Below are 27844 nucleotides of genomic sequence, written 5' to 3' on the forward strand. Positions count from 1 at the left end.
TAAGATTTCACTGTAATTTTAATCGACATTTTGCTAAAAAGCACAGAACAACTAAAATTTTAATGGCTCAATGTTAGGATTACATACAAAATCCTTAAGTCAAAAGAGTTACAGGATCCCACATTAGTTATTTCTTTCACATTATGGACAAGTTGTTAAAAAAAAAAAATCAGTGCTGTGCTTGAATGGAGCACAAGATAAGCATTTCAATTTAATAACAAAATTAAACCTAGCACCTTTAAAATAAAATAAATACTGATAACCACTTTGTAAGTATGAAGGTATCATTTCAATTGGGGGAAAAATCCAGTTCAACAGTGCAAACACATAGCAGCATTTTCAAAGTTGAAATTAAATTTGTGTAAACACCCACCCACCCGCCACTCTGCCTGGTACAGTGAACAGGCACTTCTGTTGGTTGAGCCCTCCCCACCCAGGGCGGAAAACAATGAGTTCCTGCTGAGTCTCTTAGATTCTAAATCTGAAAAGCTGCCACCAGTTTTAGACCAAGGGCTGAAAAGACTTCAGTAGAGTACAAGGGAGATCAGTATGTTTGAGCAGGAAGGAGTTCTCCTTCAGATGGGCGGATCAGTAATATTTCCAGTCCAAACCTGGAGCCTTGCAGCTCCGGGGTGCACATGATCACAGATAGGCCCACCTCACGTAATCCTGACTTCAACGGGACGTCTGCGTGCAGAGCCCGATGCTGCATGAGAAGGGACAGCATGCGATCCCCACAGCTTTGCAGCCAGAGCACTCTAGGCCCATTCAGTATAATTAAAAACATTTGTGATGCTTAACCCATTGTTACCAAATGGTACTTCAGTAAAGAATGTCTGCACGTTAAGTCTTCCTCTTTTTAATATTTTCATATTAATGACTGATTCTTTCCAATGTGGTCTTTATGTCACTCACAGAGTTACTGTGTTTTCTTTCTCATGAGCACTCCATCTTTTCACTGAACCTTGGAGTGTCAGGTCTTAACTTTTAACAAGTACAGTCAGATATAAAAAGAAACACTGAGAAGCAGGTTCAGTGGCCAATTATTTGCATTACAGTGTTAGGAAAAAAATAACTGCTAGATGTTTTTTCTAAATCATTTACCATTTACCAACTGTCCAGACCAAAGGGCATTTCCAAGCAGGAAAGTTCGGATTCCAACTTCTCCACTGACCCGTATGCAACACAAATGAATCTGTTCCCAAACACTCGTGGAAGAACTTGTTGCTCGGATGTCATCGACGCCGAATGGGCTTGTAGACACAAAATGCCATAAGGATCATGATCACCAGCAGGATGCTGAGAATGGTTCCCATCAACACTGCAAAAGGAATACAGGTTACCTCCTAATGGCAGCTCCGGGTTCCGTAAGTCACCCATTCACTGGCGATGGTTTACCAAATGCCACTCGGCGCCAGGTACAGGGGAAACAGCGTAACAGACCCCCTCTCTGGACATGGCCGTGTACGTGCGGGAGAGATCATAAGCCACTGAGAGCCTGAAGGGCCGTGAAGAAAACGCGAATGCGATAGTGATGGGGGAGGGGTGGGCAACAGTAAGTATAGTGGTGGACGAAGCATCTGAGGGGACACACAAGCTGAGCCCTTAAAGAAATGAAGGAGTTGGCCACGTGGAGATCTGCAGGGAGAGCACGGCAGGCCCCAGGTTCAGCAAACAAAGGGCCTTGAGGCCAGTGGAAGCCAGAAAGCCAACGAACAGGAGGCAGAGGTGGGAGCAGCAAAGGAACAAGGTAGGAAAGGAAGCCAGAGAAGAAGGCTGCAGTCAGTCCACATAGAAGGAAAGAAACATGGATTTTCCTCTAAGTTTACAGAGAGGGTTGGAGGCAAAGAATGACATGAACTGAGAAAAAGCAAGGAGCCCAAGTATATTTTTCAAGCTATTTATAAAAACTGGAGATTCAATAAAGAATAAAGTATTTCAGTCTCTAGATGAGTCTTGACAAGGGCCTTCTGATCAAAGAAGCAATACTCTATTTTTAAGAATAAATTACACATCTATAATTTAAAGGTGCTCAGGTGAGAAATGGGACCTACCACTGATAATTCAAGTTGATGCATGGTACAGGACTAGACATAAGAACCTGGGCTTTAAACTAACATAAGCAGCATTCTGTTAAAGTGATGTGCAATTCCATTTGTGTGACTATCTCAGAGATCATGGGAAGAGTTAAAAATGATGTTACTTTTAACAAACAAATGTACATTTATGTGTATGTTAAGTATGTGGGCCCATCCCAGGTTCCAGCCGGGGCCTAACCATAGGTGTTCTCCAGTCTAGTTACTGTTTCTCTCAAAAATCCAAGATTTGACCAGTTTTATCTAAATCAGTAATTTGAGGGATATCTGTGACCCCCTACATTATTCTCCCACACTTAACCCAGTTATTATTTTTAAACTGACCATATAGAAAAATAAAAGATAAAAATAAATAAAAACTGACCATATAGAAATCTCATCTTTTTTTTGGTGAGGGAGGAGGAGGAAGGATGAAAAAGGTGACAAAAACAGTGTGTCACAACTCCAAAAGGCCAGCAGTAATTTTAAAGGTCTCTGTTCAACTAAATCTGACTTACATGAGCTGAATGTCCAATCTCAAAATAACCCTTGTTTCCTAAATAACTGCTTTAATTTTCAAAGCCCTGAGTTCCGTAAGTTTCTAAGATTCAGTTTGCAACTGGACCTAAAGTTGTCTTAGTCCATTTAAACCATTCTCTTGCAGTTTGGAAATTAAAACTCCCAAAGGAAGTATGCAGGGGACTGGAATTGGAGAATGGAAATCATTTAAAAAAAAAAAAGTTTTAAACCATGAGATGTTAGGTACACATCTGGATAGCTATCCATTTGGAGTTTGATGGATTCTCCCACTCTATCTTTTACCTCTCCTGTACTTTGCACGTGTTATTATAGTTGCCTGAATGGCAGGCCCAGGCAGAACCTTAAGACTATTTAGGTCCTTCCTTATGGTCACTTCCCATCATTGAGCTTCGTTTTGTACGTTTATAAAATGGGGAAAATGAAACCCATCTCACAAGGGTTTCTTGAGGCCTAAACATGGTAACCTATGAAAAGCATTTAACACTGCCAGACATGGAATAAGCGCACGATAAATGAAAGCAGTTATGACCAAGACAGGTAACACAGCACAGTGGTCAAGAATTCAGGGTTTGGGGTCAGACTGTCGGGGTTCTCATCTACATTTACAGGCTACATGGCTTTACATAAGTTACACAATCTGTTGTCTGTTTCCTCTTCTGCATAAATGGAAATAGAAATACTACACAGTGTTGTTTAGGGCAGTGTTTCTCAAATGATCTGTGGTAAAGGACTCGTTTTTACAACTGTTAGTCTATCCCAGGCCACTACACAGCCCTGGTGCGCATGACTACTAAGCAGGTCCCTGTATCTGTAAATCATTCCAGTTCAGGGACCTTGAACTGGTCTCGACTGGTTTGTATGTTGCAACGTCAACATGTTAAATTTCTACACACTTAATCTCAATTTCTGTAGTCATCTCTTTTGCAGATAACATATACCCTGTTTCCCCCAAAATAAGACATAGCCAGACAATCAGCTCTAATGCGTCTTTGGAGCAAAAATTAATATGAGACCTGGTATTATATTTTATATTATACCTGGTCTTATAGTAAAATAAAACCAGGTCTTATATTAATTTTTGCTCCAAAAGATGCTCTAATCAGCATTAGAGCTTATTATCCGGCTAGGTCTTATTTTGGGGGAAACATGGTAGTTTGCAGACACCACTGATATGCAGATCACCCTTTGAAGATTACTGTTCTATAACACTCGTTCTCAACCAGGGAGATTTTAACCCCCGTGAACATCTGGCAATGTCTGGAGATATTTTGATTATCTCGACTGGGAGTAAGGTGTGCTACTGGCATCTAGTGGGTAAAGGCTGGTGATGCTGCTAAACATCTTACAGGGCTCAGGAGACTCTCTCTCTACTCCCCACACCCCAACAACAAAGCATCTTGTCCAACTTACCAGCAGAAATACTCTTCTAAAGGATAAAGCAGGACAATGTCTGGAATCCCCTTAGCAGAGCGCCAGGTACACAGTAAGTGGTCAATATGACAGACAATAAGTTCGTGTAATTAAGATAATCCGGAAATGATACCATATGGCAACTTTGTAGATACTGAGATACACAATGAGGAAGAGTGGAAGGAAAGACTTTGGCCAAGCAAAAGGCAGAGTTATTTTGAAGTTTGCCAAGTTTAAGCTCCAGGATCCCTTCCAAAGCCACCCATGTGCAGCCATGTATATGGACGTGTGTATATGCGTATGCGTGTTGAAGAGACGCTCCGAAACAAGACGTAGGTTTTAGTACTGGCCGCCACCGCTTTCTCGCTGCGTAAGCTTGGGCAAACCACTTCATCTCTCGGAGTTTTATTTTTAATCTTAAAATAGGGCTAAAAACCGTACCTTTCTTATTTACGGTGAGGCTCAAATGAAATCATGTATACAAAGTGCTTAGCACCACACACGGGATACAGGAAATGCGCAACCAATGTCAGTTATTACTATGACTATTGTTAGGAAAGAAGGGGTGAGGTATATATTATGCGCCTTGTTGCTTAGCCTGGACCCTCACAGCCTGAGGGGAGGGGACCCAGACTGAGACCCAAGTGTCCGGACTCGGAGGTCATTCATGCACCCAGCACGTCTCGCGAGGCTACTACTGTGTACCAGGCGTTCCGCTGAGCGGTCAAGCTCAGGCCTCCTTCCCCAGGCCTTCGGAATGGAGGCGGCAGCGGTACCGCGACGCTCACACACACACACACACACCCCGCCCCCGCCGCAGTCCACCCGGCGCGTCAGGCTCCCGGGGCCCCAAGAGGCGGAAGCGCAGGCCCGACCCGCCCGCCCGTCAGCCCGAGGCCGCTCACCCAGGTTCTGCCCACGCAGCACCGCGTACGGTCGGCTCCGCTCCGACGACTCCACCGGACTCTGGGCCTCCGCCTGCCCTACTAGGAAGCTGCACAGGTGGCAGCATAGCCACCACCACACCACACGCAGCATCTTCCTAGGCTCCTCGGGTCCAAGAGCCCACTTCCGCCGGAAACCCCATCCCAGTCTCCAGCCGCGCCCCGCCTTCCGTCGCCGCATCCGCTTATCCGGCGCGCGTCGTTGCCAGGGTAACTAAAGCTCGGCCCGCGTGTCGCCAGGCTCAAGGTTCCTCCAGGTTCAACGTTCCTCGGTGACCAATATTTCCACCCGGCCCGCTTTCGGGGGGGGGGGGGGGGGGATCACTGTTCCGTTCGAGGCCATGGCCACCTCTGTCACTGTTCCGCCAGTGCCCAACATTCCCCCTTCCTTTGGGCTCCAGGTTTCTTTCCTCAGAGGTCTCTTAGGTCCTGGTCCAAAATGGACCTATGGAAGATTTTTTTTTATAAATCCGTGCATTTTCATATTAAACCTTCTCCACAAGCCTGAGAAATCGACACTGCATTCCCATTTTACAAATGCCACCTTCTCCTTCCTAAATTAAAAGAAAATATTTCCTAGTGCCAATTTTGTACGCACTCTTCCAGAGAACAGATACAGAGGGAACACAGCCACACTGCTGTGGGGACAGAGCCCCAGAGAGCAGTTTCCACGCTCTCGGCCTCACGTGGAAAGGTGCTGGCTCCAGTAGTAGATGGCCATCAGCTGTGACTAGTTGGCCATCAGCTGTTACCGGTTAGCCATTAGCCACTGATATAACTGCGGTGGCTATGTTGGTTGGTTGGTTGGCAGAGAAGCTGATGGCAGATTGCAGATCATGTGGCTCCTGCTCCCTGTGTCTCCAACACAGCCACCAGCGAGAATATAGTGGTATGACTCCCCTACCTATGGTTCCGTGGGTGTTCCTTTTTGGCCTCACCATATCCTGCGTTCTTGTGCGGGGAGCGGGAGCTGAAACCCTGTATGCCACTACTTTCACTGGGTTGGGAACAGGTCAACTATTGTGATTGTAGATGTCAAAATCCAATACCAGGCCTCAGCAGTCTAAATTCAGAGGTTTTAAAAAAGGAGGGAAACTGGGGTTTCATGGCGGGATTCCATGGGTGGATGCGCACAGGGTCCCTGCCTGACTGTGTGCTGCCTGGGAGAGTAGTGGGATGGGACCAGCCCTTGAGTGGGAGGAGTGGACATGGGTGACAGAGATTAGGAGGGTCTGGGTAATTTTCAGAGACGGTCCTGTGATGGGGTCACAGGTTGTGGCTAAGGAGTGATCCCTCTCAGAGGACACGCAGGATAGAAGCTGGTGGTTGGAGTTCTGATCCTAAGGGGTAGAGGGGACCTCAGAGCCCCTTGTGGGGATTGGCTGAAAACCTTGCATAACCATAATGTTGGGGTGGAATTGCTGTAATCTGGAAGAGACCATTTTAACTAGGAGGTTAAAGAGACAAGGTCCAAACAGTATTCTTCAGATCTAGAACCATGAACCATCGTCCTGGAAGGAACCAGTCCTAATACGGTGTATGGATTTGGGGCTAGTGGGTGCATTGGAATAACTGCCTCATTTATTATCCGGAGGTCCTGAACTAAGCAGTACTGGCCAGTTTCCTAACTGGCAGAACGGGCATGTTGCAAGGAGAGTTACAGGGAATTAAGAGGCTGTGATTAAGGAATTTTTCAATGGTTGGCTGTAAGCCAAGTTGGGCCTCTTTACTAACAGGGTATTGAGGTTTGCAAGGAAAAGAAGTGGGTTTTTTTAAATCTAGTCTGAACGGGGATAATATGGCTGGCTCATTTCGGGGTCTCTTGGTCTCACATTATAGGAGGAACTTGGATTCTTATTTCTGGAGGAATATTTATAAGTTCCTCTGAGTGATCGGATAGTTGTAATAAAGCCGTTATTGTCGGGTCAGAGGGAAGAAGTTGGAGACTGGTTTGCAGCTTTTGCATGATGTCCCAGCCTAATAAAGGGGTGAGACGACGGGGCATGACTTAAACAACTGTGAGTGAAAGCTAGATTTCCAAAGCAACATGGCAAGGGTAATGTGTGCCTACAGGTAGGTAGTAGGATTGACTTCTACACCAGTAAGGACAGGAGAAAACTCAAGAGGCGGGCCAGAGCACTGGAGAAGGGCAGCGTAAGTGGTTCCCTTTGCACTCCCATAGTAAGAAAAATAATATTCTTACCTGCCACTTGGAGTGTTACCCTGGGTTCAGCCTCTGTGATGTGAAGAAGGGGAACCTGGACGAACCCTGGGGCCTGTCAGGCAAGAGGTTAGGTGTCATCTGGGCCAGTGTGGAAGCAGGATGGCCCCCTCCTTGAGGGAAGAGAGGACACAGTCCCTTCTCCAATGTCCCTCCTTTTTGTAAAGGGGGCATGGGCCCAGAGGTGCCTAACGAGGGCACGCTTTGCTCCAGTGTCCTTCTTGATGGCCTTTGAAGTGAACGTTGGGGCCCGTCTTCTGGGATCTCCCTCCATGGGGGCCTGTCCCTGGGTAAAGCTGTGTGGGCAGGGCGCTAGCAAGTTCAGCAGCCATGAGGTGAGCCCTCCTCTGATCCTGCTCCCTACCCCACCTTTCTCTGGAATCCTTCTCAGCCTCATGTTGGTTATTGAAAACCTTGAAGGCCATATCTAATAATATGGGGAGAGGCATCTGGGGCCCTAGGTCTAGCTTTTGTAATATTCTCGGAATTTCCAGAGCAGATTGCCTGCCTGATAAAATGAATAGCAAGAATAGTAATGCCCTCCTGACTAGTGGGATCTAGATTAGTATATCTCCGCATGGTGTCAGCGAGGCGGCATTGAAAAAAAGCCAGATTCTCATTAGGTTCCTAAGTAATCTCTCTGAGCGTTTGTTTTTGTTTTTTTTAGTTTCAGGTGCACAAGACAAAGCAAAACTTAGACGTTTATCATTTATATCCCTCACACTGTGTGAACCCCCCTCCCCCCATCCACTATCCCTCTGTACGTTCCCCAAATTAATTTTCAAACCCCCATGACCATCTTGTGGTTACCGACTATTTTTCAAAACCTCTCACCTTCCCCTTATCCCCACCCCCCCGCCCCTCTAGCAACCCTCAGTTTTTCCTCCATGTTTCCAAAGCTGTTTCTGATTAGTTCATTCACTTATTCTTTTCTTTAGATTCCGCATATAAGTGAGATCATATGGTATTTGTCTTTCTCTTTCTGACTTATTTCACTTAACATAATGTTCTCTAGGTCCATCCATGTTGTTGCAAATGGTAAGATTTCTTTCTTCTTTATGGCTGCGTAATACTCCATTGTATAAATGTACCACAGTTTCTTAATCCAGTCATCTACTGATGGGCATTTCGGTTGTTTCCAGGTCTTGGCTATTGTGTATAGTGCTGCAATAAACATAGGAGTGCATAAAGATTTTTGAATTGGAGTTTTGGATTTCTCCGGATAGATACCTAGGAGTGGGATTGCTGGATCATAAGGTAGTTCCATTTTCAGATTTTTGAGATACCTCCAAACTGTTTTCCATAGTGGCTGCACCAATCTGCATTCCCACCAACAGTGCACCAGCGTTCCCTTTTCTCCACATCCACGCCAGCACTTGCTGTTTGTTGATTTATTGATGATAGCCATCTTGACTGGGGTTCTCTGAGCGTTTCTTAATTTGCAGGCTTACTGATGCCCTTTTTCATGCCTTCAATGAGGCAAGTATCCATATGGTCTCTTCTGCACCTGCCTTGGGCTTGGAGCTGGTAGTGCCAGTTGGGATCACAGTTAGGAACTACCTCTGCTTCTACTTGACATTGGTCAGGCTGTCAGGCTACTAATTGATCTGTGTATCCTTGAGCTATGGCCCAGATATGGTTCTTTTCTTCTAAAGTACAAGTGGTGAGAATAATATGTACGAAGTGTGATCACAAAATATGGTGAATGTTTAAAAAAAATTACAGTAAAAGACACATTGCCATTAATCCCCCTCATAATACTCCCCCTTGCTTCAGACCCATTTATCCCATCATTCTTGCCACTTTCTGAAGTAGGTCTGGAAGTCCTCTTCCGTGAGTATCTTTAGTTGCGCTGTCGTGACTGCCTCAATGTCCTGAATCGATTAAAAACATTTTCCTTTCATTGTCATTTTGACTTTGAGGAAGAGCCAGAAGTTGCACGGTGCCAGATCCAGTGAATAAGGTGGATGAGGACACATTGCAATATCTTTGACAGAAATTGCCATATACCAGAAGCAATGTGTAATCCGGAGCGTTGTCACGATAGAAGATGAAGTAAAGACACTCATGAAAGAGGACTTCCAGAACTGCTTCAGAAAGTGGCAAGAACAATGGGATAAGTGTGTTTGAAGTGAGGGGGAGTATTTTGAACGGGATTGATGGCAATGTGTCTTTTAATATAATAATTTTTTAATTTAAACATTCACCATATTTTTTGATCACACCTCATATATCTTGCCAAATGAGGTCAAAAGCTATAGTCAAACCCTGAAACTCTTTAATGAATTTGGAAGGCTCTTCTGAATAATTGCCTAATTTGGTCTCTATTTGGGCTAAATCTGCCATGGAAAAGGGAACGTGTACTCTGATGTCTCTATTAGCGACCTCACGGCATCTAGTTTGTACTGTGGTCAAGCAACATTGCAAAAGAAAATTATTTTGTTCTTTTTGAGGGATGACAGATCAAATTACATCCAATTTTTAAGAATACAGCCTAGGGGACAGTCTGAGGATAGATGATCTGCCTCCCACGGTCCTGAGGAAGCAGGGAGATGGTGTCGGTCTGAGTGGGAGATTCAGAGAATCTCCAAGAACTAAGAACATCCTAGAAGGACAAACTGGCCATATGTCTTGGGAGCGTCCCCCTGCAGGAAATAGGCCCTGGGATCAGGGACCCCTGCCTTGGGGTTAAGAACCCCACCAACCCGTGGCAATTATTGGCACCTCCATAGTTGTCCCCAGATGCAACACTCACCAGAAAGTTTCCAAATGTACCTCTGGAATCTCAGGATCACAGGAAGTAGAGACAGAGTATAGAAAAAGGAGTCTAACACCTGTGAAGGCTAAAGAGAGGCCCACAGGGTGTACACCGGACTTCTGACCCTGCCGGAGAATAGCCCTAGCCTAGAATCTTCAATTCCCAGAAACCCCATCAGGGGCTCTCGAGAGACTCAAAAAGAAAAAGAAAAAGAAAAAGGGACCCAACAGCATGTGTGGATTCACCCTGGATAAGCTGCCGCTGCCAACTGCACCACACGCTGGAACTTAGGTACTCAGAAAGGGTAGAGTTTCCCCGAAGGGAGGGAGAGAGAACAGCTCTCCAAAACAGTCACCAAAATGTCATGGTGGCTCACGGGTAGTTACAGAATTCACAAGACAAAGCAGGAAGACAGAAGCAGATTTATTAAGTACGCTCAAAGCAGAATGGGCAGTCTAAGAGAGAGACCTGCACCGACGAGAAGGTGTGTTGGGGTTTAAAGCTATGTTTCTGAATGTGTCTAGCAGGGAGCTTTTTAGGGTGTGATTTTCTCAGAATTCAGTAGTTCGTTGTCCAGTAATTGCCAACATCAACTCAGGGCACAGTGTTCCCACAAAGCACCTGTTCACTGGACCCCAACTGCTGCTGCTGCTGCTGCTGCTGCTGCTGCTGCTGCTGCTGCTGCTGCTGCTGCTGCCACCATCGCCTATGTTAACCCTTTCCTGACCACTCCTACCCACTGAGCTCCGGCCCGCTGCCCATCGTGAGAGGGGGCCTCCGTGTCGCACAGCCCAGGGCAGTGACAGGTGCATTTCACAGCGACTTTGGCAGAGTCATTGGTGTGAAAGGCGCGTGTAGGGTCCACGTGCTCCTGCTCAGCTCCCAGATTCTCAGAGGCGTGACGCCCGCACTAGGACTGTGTAGATCAGCCTCTCTCAGACCCGCAGTCACTCCTCAGCCTCTGCCTCCAGAATCAGGGAGACAAAATCACAACAAGCCTTAAAAACGCTCAAACCGTGTGAGCACGTACCCAAGGGGCAGCGGCCAAGGACACCTCAAAGTGAACCTGGTGGGGAGCCCGTGCCCATCACCTCGTTGCAAATCTCCCGCGCAAGTGGGGTCAAGAGCGTCAGTGCTCCCCCCAGGCCCCCCATAACAAACTATCTCACTGTCAGTGGCCAGTGCGAGGACGGACAGACCCTGACTCAGTGGGCACGCACGTGGTGTAGGAAGGAAGGCTGGGAGGGAAGTATCACAGGAACGATAGTGGTTATTTTAAATAATGGGATTTCTGTACTTTCAAATCTCGTGTATTTGACATTTTCTTCTGAAACAAAATTGTGGAGAAATATGATGGCATACTTTGCCTAGAATTGAGTTCGGTTCCCCAGTAAAGTTAGCTTTTCATCAAGTTCCCTGATCTTACAGAGGAGTTGATTACACTTAGGAGCGCTTGTGAATTCTGTAGGAAGGCAAGATCTTGGACGTAGGGAGGGAGATGGGGCAATTCAGCCAAACTTCTAACCAGGCGGAGCTGTCATACGAGTGTGACCTTGGACGGTAGCGTGCCCGTGACTGTGTCCTCTTTGTTAGACTGACTGTTCCATGGACGGGGCTCCCCTTAGCTGGGAGGACAGAGACTCTTCTTCTCACGTCTTTCCCGACCTCTCCTTGGCTGCCCTTCATCCAGCGAGGAGGAGGGGCCGGCAGCAGCTCGCCTCTTACTTATTAATCACCGCCATCCACACACTCAGGCCCCAGGTCTGTATTATTAAAAGCTCACAGAGACAGACTAGTTAGCTGGCGGGAGGCGTTAGCGGTGGAATTGCCTGGCAGCGGACAGGGTAGCCGGGGCCTGGGTGTGTGTGGAGGGTGTAGACAGCCTGGGCTGCCTGACCCACCGCGCCCAGTGGAGCCCGGGCCTAGCGAAGGCAGCAACGGCGGCGAGGACTGGAAGTGCCCCGTGGGGAACACACTGACCTGTTGCTTCTGCCCTGGTGCCGTAATGCCAGCCCCAAGTGGGGCTGGTGCTCAGGGCCGGCGGAGCCACACTACAAGTCCGAGATTTATGAGGGGCGGCCAGGGCTGCAGTGGCAGTAGCACCGTCGCCTGCTACTCTGGATAGAGTTCGTGGAGGTGGATTTCCAAGACGACGATGGCCACCACCTGCAGCACATCGTGACCAGGAGGTGCCCGAAGACATACCTTTGGAATCAGACCCTTCTGACCATCCAAGGGCAAGCACAATTTTCCTGAGCGAATCTCCCATGGATGAGCGAGAAAAGAGAAAGAGCAGCCATGTCACTCAAAGGCAGCTCGCTACAAAGTATAGCCCGTGCTCCACGGTATTTCTGGATGAGGGCACCATCGGCCACCCTGAACTTACAACCACAGTAAGATGTGTGACCTGAGCGATATGTTACCACATAAAGAACAGAGATGGAAATAGATCCTTGGATATTTTTGATGAGAGATCACACCCACTCACACGAGGAACGGTTCCAGAGGAACATTTTAAGCAAGATTCTGAACACAAATTGATTTACAGATTTGTTTGTACTCTTCTTAGTGCTACACGGCTAAGCGTTGAAGGGCAATAACAACTTAGATTTACATAGACCGGCTTTTAATGTATCCTGCCATTGACATTTGGCCCACTAACTGGAGAAGAATTGTTTTTGGGGAGCCATTCTTCTTGCCTCCAAAGTTTGGGACAGTCAGGCTGTGTGGAATGTGGCCTGCTGCCAGACCCTTAAGGACATGTCCAGTAGCGAGGGAATGAGATGGAAAGGCATTTTTGGGGGGAGCTATTTCACTGTAATGTGGATGTTATACCCAACTTTTATGGCAGCTACTACTCCCCCCTGTTCTTTCGCCTCCCCCCCCCCTCCGCTCCCCACTCCAGTGCAAGACGTTGCTTCTCAGTCTAGTTGTGTAGGACACAGCTCCCTGGCCCATGCTGGTGTGATGAGCCTTGCCCCCCCCCCCCCCAGGGGATGAGTCGTTGGTCATATGTCAGCAGCTCACTGCAGCTCTCACCAGCTCTTACCAGCTGCCGGCCACTCACGCTGGCGACAACTATTACTTTCACTTCTTGGGACAGCACAACAATGTGGATTTTAAATGTGCTCTTCTTAGCAAACAAAGAGCACAGAACCTAGAGGCCATTCCCAGAGTTTGTGATGACGAGCTAGGCAGACCTGCTATAAGGCAGTCTTTAAGTGCTGATCATTTCCCTGTTTTTCAGCGCTCTAATGCCATCATCTCTTACTATTTTTTATTTTATTTTATTAGTTTCAGGTGCACAAGACAAAGTAATACTTAGACGTTTATCATTTATATCCCTCACACTGTGTGAACCCCCTCCCCCCATCCACTATCCCTCTGACATCGCACGGAGCCATTACATTTCCACTGTCTCTATTTCTAATCCATCATCTCTTAAGGGAGACATGAGAGCCTCTCATCTACAAGGACTGGAAAAACATCACCTCTCCTCCTCAAAAACCAGCAATTAGTTACTTATGTGTGGAATCTAAAGATCTGAATAAATGAGCAAAGAAAACAGAAAAAAACAAAACAACAACAAAAAAACCCCAGCAGTAGGTATTTCCCCTTGTCCTGCGCAATGAGGGTTGTGGGGAGCTAGGAGGGCGGCGCAGGGTTAAGAAAAGACAGTAGCCATGAATAGAGTGCAAGCGGGGCCAAGGGACTGCAGCCTCAAGGACTGATCCCCGAATCAGGCCTACGCAGTAGCTTTTATTACTTAGGTGGGAAAGTAAAGGAGATAAAGCTTGTCATCTCAAGATGTGAATCCCATACATTATAATAGGAAACTGATTCAAGCCAATCACCCTTGCCTGCAGGCAGCTGAACCATAAGTCTCAGGATGTCTGTACTTCCCCAAGGGACAAAACCTATATGCATATGAATTGATGGCGAGCACATCATTGAATCTCTTCCCTTGCAGGTTTTGGGAAGGAATGCAGCCACAGAGGCAGAGGCTTTCCTTAGCTGCGGGAAGGTGAGGGGCTGTGCCCACGTCTATGAACCCCATGGGTTCTCCTGTTGGTCCCCACTCGACTGTGCCTGGCTTGAGTTGCCCCCCCCCCCCGTGGGGAATCTTACTCGTCATTGGCTGACCAGCCATCTTTCTGGGGCCAAACAGGGAGGCATAAGGTGCAAGCACAAAGGTGAAGCAAAGTCCCTGAAAGGATCCGTCTCACAGTCTCTCCTTTCTCTAGGGGCAAGTACAAGGAGAGACAGGTAGGCTGCTGCGTGGCAACACCCCTGTTGTCACTTAGGCACAGACTGTAGCACCGTTACATACTGTAGGGTTCTTCCTCCCGACTACATCATTGAAGCTGCTAGTCATTATCGGCAATCAGTTTAAACCAGAAAGCTGCTGGATAACACTCGACATTCAGATTCTTTGCGAGCACTACTTATGAGTACATTAGCATGTCTGGGGTAATAAGGAGAAGTATCAGTCATTGATTATCTACTTCTATTGGCTCCATGCTGCATATCTTACAAGCTATAATGGTGCTCCTCATTTTCTGATGATTTTCCTTTGTTAAATAAATGCATCAAAAGGTATCTTCATAATTCCAACCAACGTGGTGGTCCAGTGATAACATGGAGGGGGTGAAATAGAAGGTGTCCCACACGTCTCAGGGCAGTTTTCAGCTTTAATACAATGTGCTTGGACCCTCCAGGGCACTGCTGCAGAAATATCAACGCTAGACTTAGAAAACATCACTGGAAAGTTTAATAAAATTTCTCTTAAACTGATGTAATTCTGTAAATTTTCAATATTAAGCTTCTCATCTTACATTGAGTGAAGCACAAAATTTTACATATTAAGCTTTCTTGTTGCAGCCAATGTATTAATATTGAGCTTTTAATATTTCTCCTACTTTCTCAAATGTCTTCCTGGAAATTTGACTGTAAACAAAGAATTTCTGGACCAAGGAATAATTTATATATAGCAAGGCTTCAAATTATATAGAGTGCCGTGGTTTCCCATTTTTTAAGGCTAGAAATGTAAATGATAAATAATGGTGTATAAAATATTACAATATGCCGCCTCCAAAAACACTGTTTAGGGAGTTCGGAGCTTGGAGATTTAAGTATTGATTAGTTTTATTTTGAAAAGAATGCTACAACTGATGTGGTGTTTTCCTCCTGTTTATATGAAAAGAAAGCTAATAAATTGTTTTAATTAAAAAAAAAAAAAGGAAAGCTCACAGAGAAATTCATAAGCAGTGCCAGCAATGGCTGACACAAGAGGAGCTTATAAATAGGAAAGAGAGCACATGAGGAAGAAATGGGGGTGGGGTATTATCTGTCTTCACAAAGCCCCCTGAAGGCCTGACCGAGGAGCTTCCCAGCTACAGCGCTGGTGATATGGCCTCATTACCCTCGAGGTAAGTTCACCTTCCTTCCTCTGTGATAGGAATGGTGCTTTATTTTTCAGTAAAACTAAGATATGAAAATGAGAGTGAGCCTGTACGTTACAGATGACACAGACAATTTTCTTGGTGGAGAGAGTGTGGAGTGTAAGCCTATTACCACCTGATGATACTTGATTCGAAGGGCATTCAAATATGACAGCATCAGTTACATGTTGTAGGGAAGTGAGCTTTGTCATGTGAGAAATTATTTTTTTCGAAGAAAATTTTGAAATTATCAACCAAAATGGCCGTGTGAGATACTTCCTCCAGCAAATGTTTTGAAATGAGCAGTTTTGCTCTGTTCTTGCTTTGGGTTCCCTTGACTTGCCAGAGTTCCCATCTGGTTTTCTAATGTCATGAAGTGAACCAAAGAGCTGTGCAGACACGACCCGGCATGATCTGCTTCTCATGGTATTTCCTGTAATTTCAGGAAGACTCAGTGGACACTGGAGATGGAATGGATTCTAGAATCCCTCATTTGGTGACAAAAAAATGAAGATCACAAAGGTGGGGCTTTCTTGCTGGCGTTAGTGTGCACAGCCCACCTGATGCCAGCTTCCTGCTGGCAATGAGAATTGGGGACGTGGTGATAGAACCTGGCTTTCTAGTTGAAGAACTGAGGCCGTGTTGTTCAGTTCCACCTAGGTGGTGTGAGTGTGCGTGCATGGCGGTGCGTCTATGAATCCATATGGCGTGATTCTGAGTGTGCACGTGTGTGAAATTTTGTGTGTTGAGATTTCCCCAGATTTATGCCCCTTTAAAGACCACTGTTGCAGATGCCAATTTTCTCAATAAAAGCTCCCATCACCATGACATCAGGAGTGGATAGGTATGTAAGTGCATGTACTAATCACATGTAAGTTTACACATGTGCATCCATTGTGTGCCAAGTAAACCGCAACTAACCTGAAAGCAAAGCCCTCAGCGCTCAGGGCAATGCTCACTGAGTTCTAAAGGGGGAAACTGTATTTCAGAACCTCTGTTTCTGCATCGATGACAACTTCCTTTAATTATTATCATTGCCTCTTAGTATGGCTTGTGGCGTTTTAACGGTCATGATGTGTCACTGCTGCCACTTCCCTCAGTCTCAAGGCTTTTCCACTAAAGGCCTACGAATGACTCCTCCCCCCAACTTAGCTGAACGCTGGGCAGGGCTCCTTCCTTTTGCAGATGGGCCCTGGTGTAGCCCCATGTCACGTCCAGTTCTGGAGTCATTTGAACCAGGAGAGACTCCAGGAAGATCTGAGGGAAATTCACTGTGGCTTTCTCCACAGAGGTCTAACATTTACCTTCACACACTCTTGCTAAAAACACACAAAGTCATTCTCACGTGGAATATCTGCCTCCCATCTCTCATCCTACCTATGGTTTTCTGTGCGGGCAAGAAACACTGCACATTGAACAGAACCAAGAGGTCACGGTGAGGGCCTGAGCATCAGGGTGGTACTGGGCTCCCGTCCTAGGAGGACGAAGGGCACGCTGTGCATCGCGAGGTGAGGAAAGAGCAGCTCAGCAGAGCGACGAGTGCTCTGCCCCTCATGTCCCTCTCGTAACTTCCTGTGGAAATAGGGTCATGCTTTCTTCTGAAGGGCTTTGTCAGAAATCAGGTCAAGACAGTTGTTTAAGTCATTATGCATATAAAATGAGACAAATTCTGCTTTGAGTGTCCTTTGTACTAGGACTCTTGTGTGAAAATGTATTTTAGTAGAATTTGATTGCCCAGTAGGTTGCAATGTTTCCCAAGCAAGCAAAAAATTACACTGCTTGAATGTAAAATGTCGTTTATCCCAGAGACTGTCTACTTGAGACACGTCTGTCCTAGAAATCCTTAATCTCTAGATCATCGTCTCCTTGTGGTGCTGAAGGGAACCCAGATGTGTGCGCTGATATGTCAAAAAGAGGCTCCCCACAGCTGGGCTCCAGGAATTGACAGCGCGCTGTCCAGTGGATTCCAGGTGCGAGAACAGCTCTGAGAGCCTTGGGCCAGACTTTGTCATGACAATAATTTAGAGGAGCAGAGGAAGACGCAGGAAGGGCACCCAGGCCAGGGGGTGACCAGGTGGTGGTTTCAAGATCAGGAGAAGCAGTAGGACACCGTTCCCTGAGCCCAGCCTTGCCCAGGCTTAAGATGCTATTTGGCTGCTTCTTGAATGGGGGTGAGAAAGGACGCAGCCATGTTGCTGGATTGCACACTGTGTAGATGTCTTCTTTTCAACCTGGAGAGAGGAGCTTTCTTCCTGTTCCGTGGTTTCTTTATCTTCCTTTGTAACAACCAGACCCTTTCTCCTTTGCTCCCTCCCTCCGTCATCGTCCCTCCATTTCTCTTTATCTTCCTATTCCTTCCCTTCCGTCCTTTCTTCCTTCAATCCTTTCCTTTCTTTGTTCCTTCCTCTGTCCCTCACTCCTTAATCCATGCTTTCTCTTTATTCCATTTCCCCCCTTTATTTGCTTCTAATATATATTACCTACTTTTTTATTTAACATAAAATCTAACTGCTAAGCACCTTTTAAGTATACAGCACAGTATTGCTAACTATAGGCACATGATTTCACAGCAGATCTCTAAAACTTTCTCAGCAGATTTCCTTCCTTTTTAATGGTGAACAACATTCCATTGAATGCATACACCACCTTTTCTTCACGCTTTCACCTGTCCTTGGACACTGGGGCTGTTTCCAGATCGGGGCTGTTGTGAGCAATGCAGCAATGGTCAAGGGCGTGCAGGTATCCCCTCGAGATCCCGAATTCATTCCCTTGGCATGTGACCCAAAAGAGCTACCACTGCATCTTAGGGGAGTTCTGTTTGTAATACTTTGAGGAAGCTCAATTCTGTTTTCCATAATGGCTGTGCCATTTTACATTTACACTAAGTGTAGAAAGGATCCACTTTCTCCCATCCTTGCCCATATTTGTTATCCTTTTTTTTTCTTCAAATAATACACAACCTAACATGTGTTCAGTGATACCTCACTGTCCTCTTCATTTGCATTTCCCTGATGGTTAATTCTGTTGACCCCTTTTCATAGGTCTGTTGGCCATTCGTATGTCTATTGTGGAGAAATGTCTGCTCAAGCCTTTGCCCAAGTTTTAGTTGGATTCTTCTTTTTTTTTTTTTTTAACCACTGAGTGTTGGAGTTTTGTGTGTATTTTGTATATTAGCCCCTTTTCAGATAGGTTTGTAAATATTTTCTCCTGTTTTGTAGGAGCCTTTTCATTCTGTTGGTTGTTAAAGAGACTATCCCTTGCCATTGTTTAGTTTTGGCACCCTTCTTGAGTATCGTTTGGCCATATGTGTGTGTGATTTAGCACTTTGTCTTCTGTTCCCCAAATCAATGTGTCTGCTTTTATGCCAGCAGCAAGCTGTTTGGATAACTGTAGTTTGTCATGAGTTTTGAAGCCAGGAAGGGTGGAGCCGCTATCTTTATTTTGCATTCTCCATATAGTTTTGGCTACTAGGTTCCTTTGTGGTTCCATATGTATTTTAGGATATTTTTCTCTTTCTATAAAAATGACAGTAGGGGTCCAGCCGGGTGGCTCAAGCGGTTGGAGCTCCGTGCTCCTAACACCGAAGGCTGACAGTTCGATTCCCGCATGGGCCAGTGGGCTCTCAACCACAAGGTTGCCGGTTCAATTCCTCGAGTCCCCCGAGGGATGGTGGGCAGCAACCCAGAAACTAACAAGGACAACGGGAACTGGAGCTGAGCTGCACCCTCCACATCTAAGATTGAAAGGACAACAACTTGCCTTGGAAAAAGTCCTGGAAGTACACACTGTTCCCCAATAATAAAAAAAAAAAAGTCCAAATAAAATCTTAAAAAAACAACAACAAAAAATGACAGTAGGATTTTCAAGGGTGTTGCATTGGGTCTGCAGAACACTTTGGGTTGTGTGGAAATGTTAACAATTTTATGTCTTCCAACCCATGAACACAGTGTGTGGTTCCAATTGTTTGTGTCTTCAATTCCTTCAGCGATGTTTTGTCATTTTTATTGTACAAGTCATTCTCCCCCTGTGGGGGTCTTTGCCACTGCCTTTCCAGGCTCTAGTGCAGAGTCAGGGTGTCCCCTGACTTTGAGTGTCCCCAGAGCCTCCCTTGCACCTGACACATGCACACGAGTCCTTGCCATTCCTACAAGTGAATGATCAGATCAGACCCACCGACCGCTCTGGGGGAGCTGGCAGTGAAGGGGAGGGCACATCTTCCACATCCTTAGAGCGAGAGTTGGGCTCTCCACTGTGGCCACCAGAGGCCAGGTGTGGCTGTTTATAATTCGTTTCACTTGATCATTAATTAACTCAGTGAATTAACATAAAACATCCAATTGCTCAGTGACACAGGCACACTCAAATGTGAACATAAGAGCTGCAATTCCAGGTTGATAAGTTTGGAGGGAAGAGCCGTCGGAGGCCGGGGGCAAGGAGGAATTAAAAGGGGATTCCTTCAGCATCTCTCTCTGATTTAAATGTTTGCATCTGTGACCAACATCTTGTTCAAAAACTTGCACCCCATGGAGCACAGGGAAGAGCTGAGAACCTGAAGGAAAGGTCAGGGTGATGCTGTGTGACTCTCCACAGTCTCACATCAAGTAGGAGGAATGGGGGCGCCCTCTTTCTAGTAACATCACTGCTCATGTCTCTGTATCTAAAGACTGGCTGGCAGAGAGCTTCTCTGACACTGAAAGTGACAATGAAGACTCTACACACAGCTAACAAGACTCAGGTCAATTCAATGGGAGAGAGTTCATGGGAACAGGTGTGTGTCACCTGCTGCTTTGAAGGTTGAGGAAGGGGGATGTGACATCAGACAGAAAAAGGAAATGCATGTGGAAGTCTGATGGGTTGTCTCAGTGGTGTTATGGACACGGGGCTCTCTGTGTCCGGGGTCTGAGTGTGGTGTTTGTCATCATCTTTCCTTGCTTTGCTCTATAAAACTCATCGTTCCTACAAGACCAGCCCTTTCTTCCCCTCACCCCAGCCAAATCTCAGAGCTTGGCATTTGATTGGTCAGCACTCCTGAGAATTGTGGACAAGAGACTGTGGTTTCATTCTCATAATTGACCTACGATGGCCTTAATCTGGTGGACACAATAACTGGCTCATAGGCTCTGCCAAGTGGAGACCAGGGTCTTCTCGTTTCTGAGAAGTCAAGTCCCTCCCGCTTTACGCTCAGGACTTGTACAGCACCTTCTACTTCTCTCCTCATGTTTGTTCCTCATGGAAAGGGCGCTATGAGTTAAAGAAGAATTCCTCTGCATCACAGCTTTCGCTCCACTATTCTAGAGCTCGCTTCCGCCTCCACACCCCAGCCTAGGCTGATGTGTTGAATGTGCTTTCATGTGACCTAAGCCTCTGCCCAGCTGCCTCCCCTGACCCTCCAGGGCCGGCACATTCTAGGAGACACACTGGATCTCACAGCACCACTGACCTGTCTCCTGGGATTGAGCAGGACCAGGACAGGACCCCAGGCCTCAGGACCAGGAGGCTCTGGGGAACAAGTGTAGACGTGAGGACAGAATGGGTCCTGGGTGCGGCTCCATCACCCAGGAGCAGCAGGACCCTGGGCTCTCACTTGGACTCTAACTCTCCCCTTTCCTTCCCCGTGGCCACCTCAACATGGCTGCCGCCTTTGTCCCAACGAAGACCGCTGTCAGGATGACGAAGCCGCCCACAGAGTGAGCCTAAGAGCACTTGTAAGTAATTACCTCCTTCATCTCTTTTTCATGTTCTCTCTTTCCTATCCATAAGCTCCCGTGTGTGACCCTTCCTCAGGTCCTCCTTCTCTTTTTCTGATTCTCTTCCTAAGGGATCTGGTCTCATCCAGGTACTGGGTTCTGGGATCGTCAATGTCTATACTCCCCTCCCCGCCCTCCACTGTCACTCTCTCAGCATCGCCCTGGCGCCTGACCCCGTCTACAGCATTCAATCCTGTTGACCAACCTGAGTGGTCCATGCAGGGCGCTGGGCGGGGAGTCCAAGGGCTGAGCCCACCTTGCTGGAGCGCCCTGTGAAGTCTGGCTCTGCCCTGGGCTCCCCACACGGGGCTTTTCCTGCAGTGGGTGGCTCTGCACAGGCCCGATTCTGCTCTTCCCTCCCGTTTTCCAGATTCCTTCAGAAGTGCTTCAGGAGAAAGAGCAGACGAAGCAATTCCGGAGAAAGAACCTGTGGTGCTTGGGATGAAAACGCGTAAGTGCGCTGTTCCCTGTAGCTTTCTAACTTATTTATTTTTTGTCTTTTAGTAAAAGGAAGCAAACTGAGGAGAGCTCTCTGGTGGCCCCTATTGCCTGTGGCCGTGCAGGGAAGATGAGGGGAGAGTAAAGAATCAGTGCAGGCCACTGAAGGATGTCCTGAGCACATCTTTCCTGAGGAAGATTCTCAGGCATATAAGCTTCTACAGTTGCTGGGCCCATCCCTCCTCAGCCTCCTTAACCTGGAGGAGAGGATAGTAGGTTCCTGTACGGCCACCACGTGGGTAACTTCAGGCTGTGGCGTTCACGTCGTATTCTTCATGAGAGTCCCCTGGATGCATTTACCACCTCGCCCTGCAGGACCCACCCTGCACTACTGACCCCTTAAGATTCACAGGGAGCATCCCCTAGTGGGGGTTTAACGTGGGACCCTCATCACTGGGTGTGAGGAGACAGTGTGGGGTGGCCTGGCCTTCCCTACTAGAGGCCTCCCGAGAAAAGGGGGAGGAGTGATGTCCTGTGGCCCCTTCTCATGCAAGCAGTGGGCCAGAGGGGTCTGCATCTGGCCAAACAACAGAGGACATCTCTTAAATGACCCAGTTGAAGGTACAGAACTATGTTCATTAAGGTAATTTTGTGTTGTGACCCCGGGAAAGTCTCCATCTCTGCATCTTGGTGGGTACCTAGTAGTCCCAGCATCATTAGTCGGAACTGTGAATAAATTATTCCCAATTTCTCTGTGGTCTTCTTCCAGGAAGATGACAAGCCCTCTCTATTGTCACACATTTTGTCGGACATAGCAGCCAGGATGAGGAAAGTAGTGCTGCCATTAGCACCAATCCGTCAACTGCCATCAGAAGGAAGTGGTCCAGAAGAGTGCATATCCTGCCACACCGCAGCCTCCATCCCTTAAATAACCCAGGGAAGGTGATGTGGAATTATTCTCCTGAAGTTAATTCAAGAACAATTTTTCAGTTTCCCATTTTGGAGAAAATTATGAAAATGTGAAGTCATGTTCTCTTATTTCATGTGTGCAAATTCAAATGTCATCGATCGCTAGTGCCCTCCCTATCGAAGTAAAGAAAGATGCATTGACAAGTCAAAATGTCATACATGTTGAATACAACGTCTCTAGCTAATGTTCTAGCTCAGACAAAGAATTGCCATGTTACCTTGGGGGTAGATGGGGCCTCTAGACAGCAGGTGATTTTTTAACATTCGCTGAATAGATCCCTCCCTACTCCAGCGTCTGCAGATTTGTAAAGATGAATAGACGTGATTGAGAACAGGTGTAGATAACCATAATGGTTGTCCAGATAATACACAAAGTTCGCATCTCCCACCCCTCCAGTTTCCTATTGATGCCATCTTATATTCATGTGATACAATTAGTAGTGAAATATTGTGGATATTTTTACTAATGAAAGGCCATAGTTTCCATTATGATTCACTCCCTGTGCTGTGACGTCTATGAGATTCGACAAGAGCATCATGTCACGTGTCACCACTAGAGTATCACACAGGTATCTGTACACCGGTGTGCATCGCGTAAATAGGGAGACGGCGGAGTGATTTGTTAATGGGGACAGAGATTATGTTGGATATGATGAAAAAGTTTTGGGTATAATTAGTAGAGGTGGGTCCAGAGCATTGTGAATGCAATTAATGCTACTGACCTGTATAGTCACAAATTAGGAAAAGCATTATGTGTATTTCATCAGGGTAAAAACGCAAAAATCCAGTATTATAGACGATGAAGACAGTAGCCGCATACATGACTGCATGGACGCTGAAATGGTCTTGGAACGTTTCAAGAAGAAGGGAAATTTGATGAGTTAAAATGGGTGGAGGAGCATGAAACTCACGGAAACACAGCAAGCATTTCAGTGTTTACCCTTTTTTAGATTATTTGAAATAGGTTAGAGTCTCTGCAGCGAGGGTGCCAAGGGTTCTATTTCTCTTCCTTTCCCGCTCCTCAGCCTCCCGTCCTTCATCCAGCACAGAGGGTGGCCTGGCAGCAGCTTAGCTGCCATTCTGACATCCCCCCATCCACACACCCTCACCCATGTCCATTGAGGGAGCGGGGCTGGCAGTCACCAGGGCTGGTGGGCCTTGTGGCGTCTGCTTCTGCCCTGGGCTCCCCACTTGGGGCTTTTCCTGCAGTGGGTGGCAGAGCTCCCTGAGTGAGTCCTGAGCGGCAGCCCCAGGACTGACAGTTCCTCTGTGTCCCCGGAGCCCCGTGACATCGCAGAGGAGAAGCTTCTCAATGAGGGGTGCAGGGAGACGCTCCAACTATCCCCAAGGTATGCTGGCCCTTCTTTGTCTAAGTGACAGTCCCCCGAAATGGGCTGCATGTCTTCCTTTCCCCCCGAATTCAGAGGGAAATCTGACCATGTACATGAAGATGATATACGCGATTTCCTTGTTGGGGGATGTCCGGTAAGTCTCTAACCGCTGACACCTCAGTCAAGACGGCATTCAACAATGCCGGCCTCAGCGACAGCCTGTGCGCTAGCAGCACTGTCCTCAAGAGAACACTCTTCTCCTAAAAAGAGTTTTCTATTTGCAGTGCAAAGGGGCTTAACAGACCGTCCCTGAAGAGCTTGAGCTTTTGCACAGGCGTTCTGAGCTTTTCTCCTGCGTCACCGACTCAACCACCTGGTGTCCTAAAGAGCATCCCCTAGTGGAGGTTTAACATGGGACCCTCATCACTGGGTGTGAGGAGACTGGGGGGCGGCGGGCCTCCCCCACTTGGAGCCTCCTGGGAAAAGAAGGAGGAGGAGATGTCCTGTGGCCCCTTCTCATGCAAGCAGTGGGCCAGAGGGGTCTGCATCTGGCCAAACAACAGGGGACATCTCATTAACAACCCAGTTGAAGGTACAATAGAACTATGTTCATTAAGGTAATTTAGTGGCTCTGGGAGAGTCTCCATCTCTGCATCTCGGTGGGTACTTTGCGGTCCCAGCATCAAGTTGGGGACACTGCAGGATCCTAAGCCACCTGGGTGTTGCCCAACCCCTGGGGACCCCTCAGCCTCTGTGGAGCCTTGCCGAGGGCCTGGCTCACCTCATGGCACCATTTCTCAGGCTGAGGTTCTGTAAGCTGTTTTTCTATATGTAAAAATCGAACAAGCCACAAAAATATCGAAGAAAATGTCATGCCCTTTTGGGATATGGTAAGGGGATAGGATTACAAATTGCTAAGGTTTCTTTAATTTCCAAATTTGTAAATAAATAAAACAAATGTAATCGGTTTCCTTACATTTGCAGCCGCAGTGTCTTCTGTAACCTTTCCCATTGGAATACATTTAGCCATAAAACTTATGTCTTTATTACCACTGCATGATGGTTTTTAAGTCGAACGCACAGGCATGTCTCAGTCCTATTTTACTGTGCAGGTGACATGTGGGGTCGTACTGAGTGAGGGGTGGAGGGGCAGGGTCCCCTCTCCCACCTGTCCTCAGACCTCCTGCTCCTCACAGGGCCCAGGGGGGAGGGACTTGGCCTTTCCATCCTGGAGTCCTAGAGACCCCCTCCCCCCATTTCCTGTGTATCAGTTTTACTGTCCAGGGAACCAGTCACCTAAGGCTGCCCTGCCAAATGCCCAGGTGCAATCGCCCCTATAAGACTTATAGATGCTCAGCTGACAGACAACACCCTCAGGCTAGTGCAGCAAAAGCCTCCAGTTTCCTGTGGATCTGACCCCTGGGATGTCAGCGCCCAAGGTCACTTGTAGGTCCTGAGGAGCGTCCCTGCACCCCCTCACCCCAGCCCCCCAGGAGCCCTCCTGCATCTGTGTCTGTGCCTCCCCAGGATTCTAGCACCTGGGTTTGTGTGGCAGGTCCTGGTTGACGCCTGTGAAGGCCATGACCTGGCCTCAGCCGGGTCCTCAGAGGGGGTGGGGTTGCCACAGTGTCGGGAACCTTTCAGCAGGACCCAGAACGGAGCCGCCTCACTGCTGCCACTCTCCCAAGGTGCTGCATTTAGATCAAGTTCATATTTTGTTGTATAGATTTAGTGCTAGTTTTACACAGATCTTTTATTTCACTTGGAACATTTTTACATTAGTATTTATCTGCTTCCACTTGCTTTTAAAATGTTTTTCTATAAAACGAAACACAAATATAGAAAAGCACCCCTAGCAACGGTAGCCATCGATTATTCTGGGCACTCCACTTAGCGGAGCAGGGTTTTCCACTGTGTGAAAACCCAGATGCTTCTGAGCAGCTTCTCTGGGCACCCTTGCCTGCCCCCACACTTCCATAGCGAATCCCAAAGGGCCTGGTTGGGTTCCCCCAGCTTTCTGGCCAGATCCACCACCTTTCAACGGTGCTGCCACACTAACATTGAGCTCATTAGGAGCCATCGTTGTGCTTGGACCACCCCTGGAGTACGTGACTCCATCCTGGTAACCTGGTGACTCAGGTGTGCTTCTTCTGTCCTTGTGCAGGACGCTGCCCAGGTGCTGGGGACATTGCGTGTGTGCTACCGGGTGTTGGCAGCAGATGTGTTTATGTTTATAAGAAGCCATACAGCTGGACGCTTAAGACTGGGGCACTTTGCGATCTGTAAAGTAAGTATCAATTAAAAACAAGAAATGCAAAACCTGTTTTTTCCCCAAAGAACCTTCAAGCCTAGGTGGCTTCCTCTGATTTCTACCAGATATTTCCTATAACAGATACTCTCCATCACACCCGTGTAAAGGATGAAAGTAACCTTGCACCCCCTCCCCTGCCCTGGAGCCACCCATGTGTCCTTTCTGGAGGCTGCCATTCCCACATTTCTTGCTTAGTCTTCCATACATTTAGTATTTGAACAGTTATGTAGCACTTATACAGGACCTGTCATTTTTCTTCCAGCTCTATCTGAGTTTTTTTTATATTTAGCCTCATAATACTAATAAGTAGGCCCCATATCACAGAACAGGGAACTGAGAACAGAGGGGTGTCACTTTTTCAGGTTCATGTGGCTTCCAGGATTATTTGATACAGGTCATCAGACACCAGTTGCCATGCTCAGTCATTGTGCTGTGCTGACTTTCTATATTCCTTCATTAGAATAAAGTCATGTCCCCACTCAATCAGTGTACTGGGTATTTTAAGGGCACACCACACTGCGACACCCCTCTTCTAAGTCCAACTTTGATTCGGTTGGCTTCCCGAGGCAGCTGGTGAACAAGGAGAGCGGAAGTGTGACCTGGGAATGAATTAACACTTTCCCATGGTCTTCTGCCAACAATATATCAACAGAGCTATTTTGAATGACTTTTCTAGGATCATGCTTCAAGGTTACAAAATGAAAAGGATGAGCATAAGGGATTCAAACCCAGAATTCACAAGAAAACCATCTGCGATCAAGATAACCTCCTGGTGTCCTCAGCAGTGGTTCAGCAGCACAAAAACGTGTATCTGGCCAAATGATAGGTAGAGACATAAATGTCCTCCCTCCCCTGTTGCCTTAACAGCTGCCAAACCGTTTGCTCCCCCGGCGCTCTTCCCAGGATTTCACAAGGGAGTGCCTCAGCAAACTGAGGCCCATGGAGAGATATCGGAAAAGCTCCTTTGAGGGGAAGTCTCGGCAAACTGAGGCCCGATGGAATCATATCGGTCCCTCCCCTTCAATGGATTCCTTGGAGGTGTGCATGTGTTTGAAGGCAAAGTACAAGCTGGAACACAATGGGAACTTTCGGAAAGACAGCCAGCAGGCTACTAACACACAGATCTTGAGATTAACAATCTTTTACCTCCTTAGAAGTTAACCAATAAAAACTACGCGTTGGCCCGATTCGGGGCTCAGTCCTTGAGGCTTGAGACCCTTGGCCCCGCTCGCACTCTAATCCTGGCCACGGTCTTTTCTTAGCCCTGCACCGCCCTTCCCACTTCCCACAGCTCGTGTCCTGCTGGACGCGACACTCCCCCACATTGAAGGTGCTGCTGAAGTAACACCAGTCAGCGGAGTCCAGAGTAGTAGCTGTAGTTTGTACACAGAGACTGGTCTGTGGTCAAGGTGGATGTGGGCAGGAAAGGGACATTCAGAGCCAGTGTAGCCACTGCCCACTCTCAGCCAAGCCAGAGTCCAGGCTGCTCAGATCTATCATCAGTGAGACCCTGGGGGCTTGTCAAGTTCAGGCTTTAAGCCCCCAAAGCATCAGCCCAGCAGACCCCTTTCTCAGGTGATGTTAACTGCTCATCATCTGGGTTTGTTTGATCGAAGGCAAACTGCGCAACTGTCATGTGGGCAGTTGGTTCGGAATGTC

At 47.2% G+C, this 27844-nt stretch overlaps 1 protein-coding gene, 1 long non-coding RNA gene and 1 pseudogene across 6 annotated transcripts; 2 read left to right on the forward strand and 1 right to left on the reverse strand.

Moving 5' to 3' along the window:
• C9H12orf76 (chromosome 9 C12orf76 homolog) lies at positions 1-5116 on the reverse strand. Its single transcript, XM_074321362.2, has 2 exons — positions 4931-5116; positions 1-1321 (listed from the first exon to the last, which is right to left on the reverse strand). Exons 1-2 carry the CDS (start codon positions 5061-5063, stop codon positions 1236-1238), a joined length of 219 nt encoding a protein of 72 aa, XP_074177463.2. The 5' UTR covers positions 5064-5116; the 3' UTR covers positions 1-1235.
• LOC141569161 (uncharacterized) lies at positions 5107-27844 on the forward strand. 5 transcript variants are annotated; one of them, XR_012492591.2, is made up of 6 exons: positions 5107-5241; positions 21045-21094; positions 21507-21587; positions 22344-24466; positions 26039-26161; positions 27053-27834. It is a non-coding gene; the product is annotated as an uncharacterized LOC141569161 (long non-coding RNA). The 5 variants fall into 5 exon arrangements; XR_016022395.1 differs by having other exon boundaries at positions 21507-24466; positions 27053-27835; XR_016022394.1 differs by lacking the exon at positions 5107-5241 and having other exon boundaries at positions 13290-24466; positions 26862-27844.
• LOC109461317 (cyclin-Y-like protein 1 pseudogene) lies at positions 11681-13000 on the forward strand (annotated as a pseudogene).

The sequence above is a fragment of the Rhinolophus sinicus genome, chromosome 9, assembly GCF_057876585.1.
Source record: "Rhinolophus sinicus isolate RSI-liver-muscle chromosome 9, RSI-T2T, whole genome shotgun sequence".
NCBI classification, from domain to species: Eukaryota; Metazoa; Chordata; class Mammalia; order Chiroptera; family Rhinolophidae; genus Rhinolophus; species Rhinolophus sinicus.

Bases quoted from the DNA above. Each gene is read 5' to 3' on its own strand.
- C9H12orf76 (XM_074321362.2), bottom strand. From the start codon at position 5,063: ATGCTGCGTGTGGTGTGGTGGTGGCTATGCTGCCACCTGTGCAGCTTC. The intron at 1,322-4,930 runs GTGAGCGGCCTC...TTCCTTTTGCAG, and splicing joins GCTGCGTGGGCAGAACCTGG to TGTTGATGGGAACCATTCTC.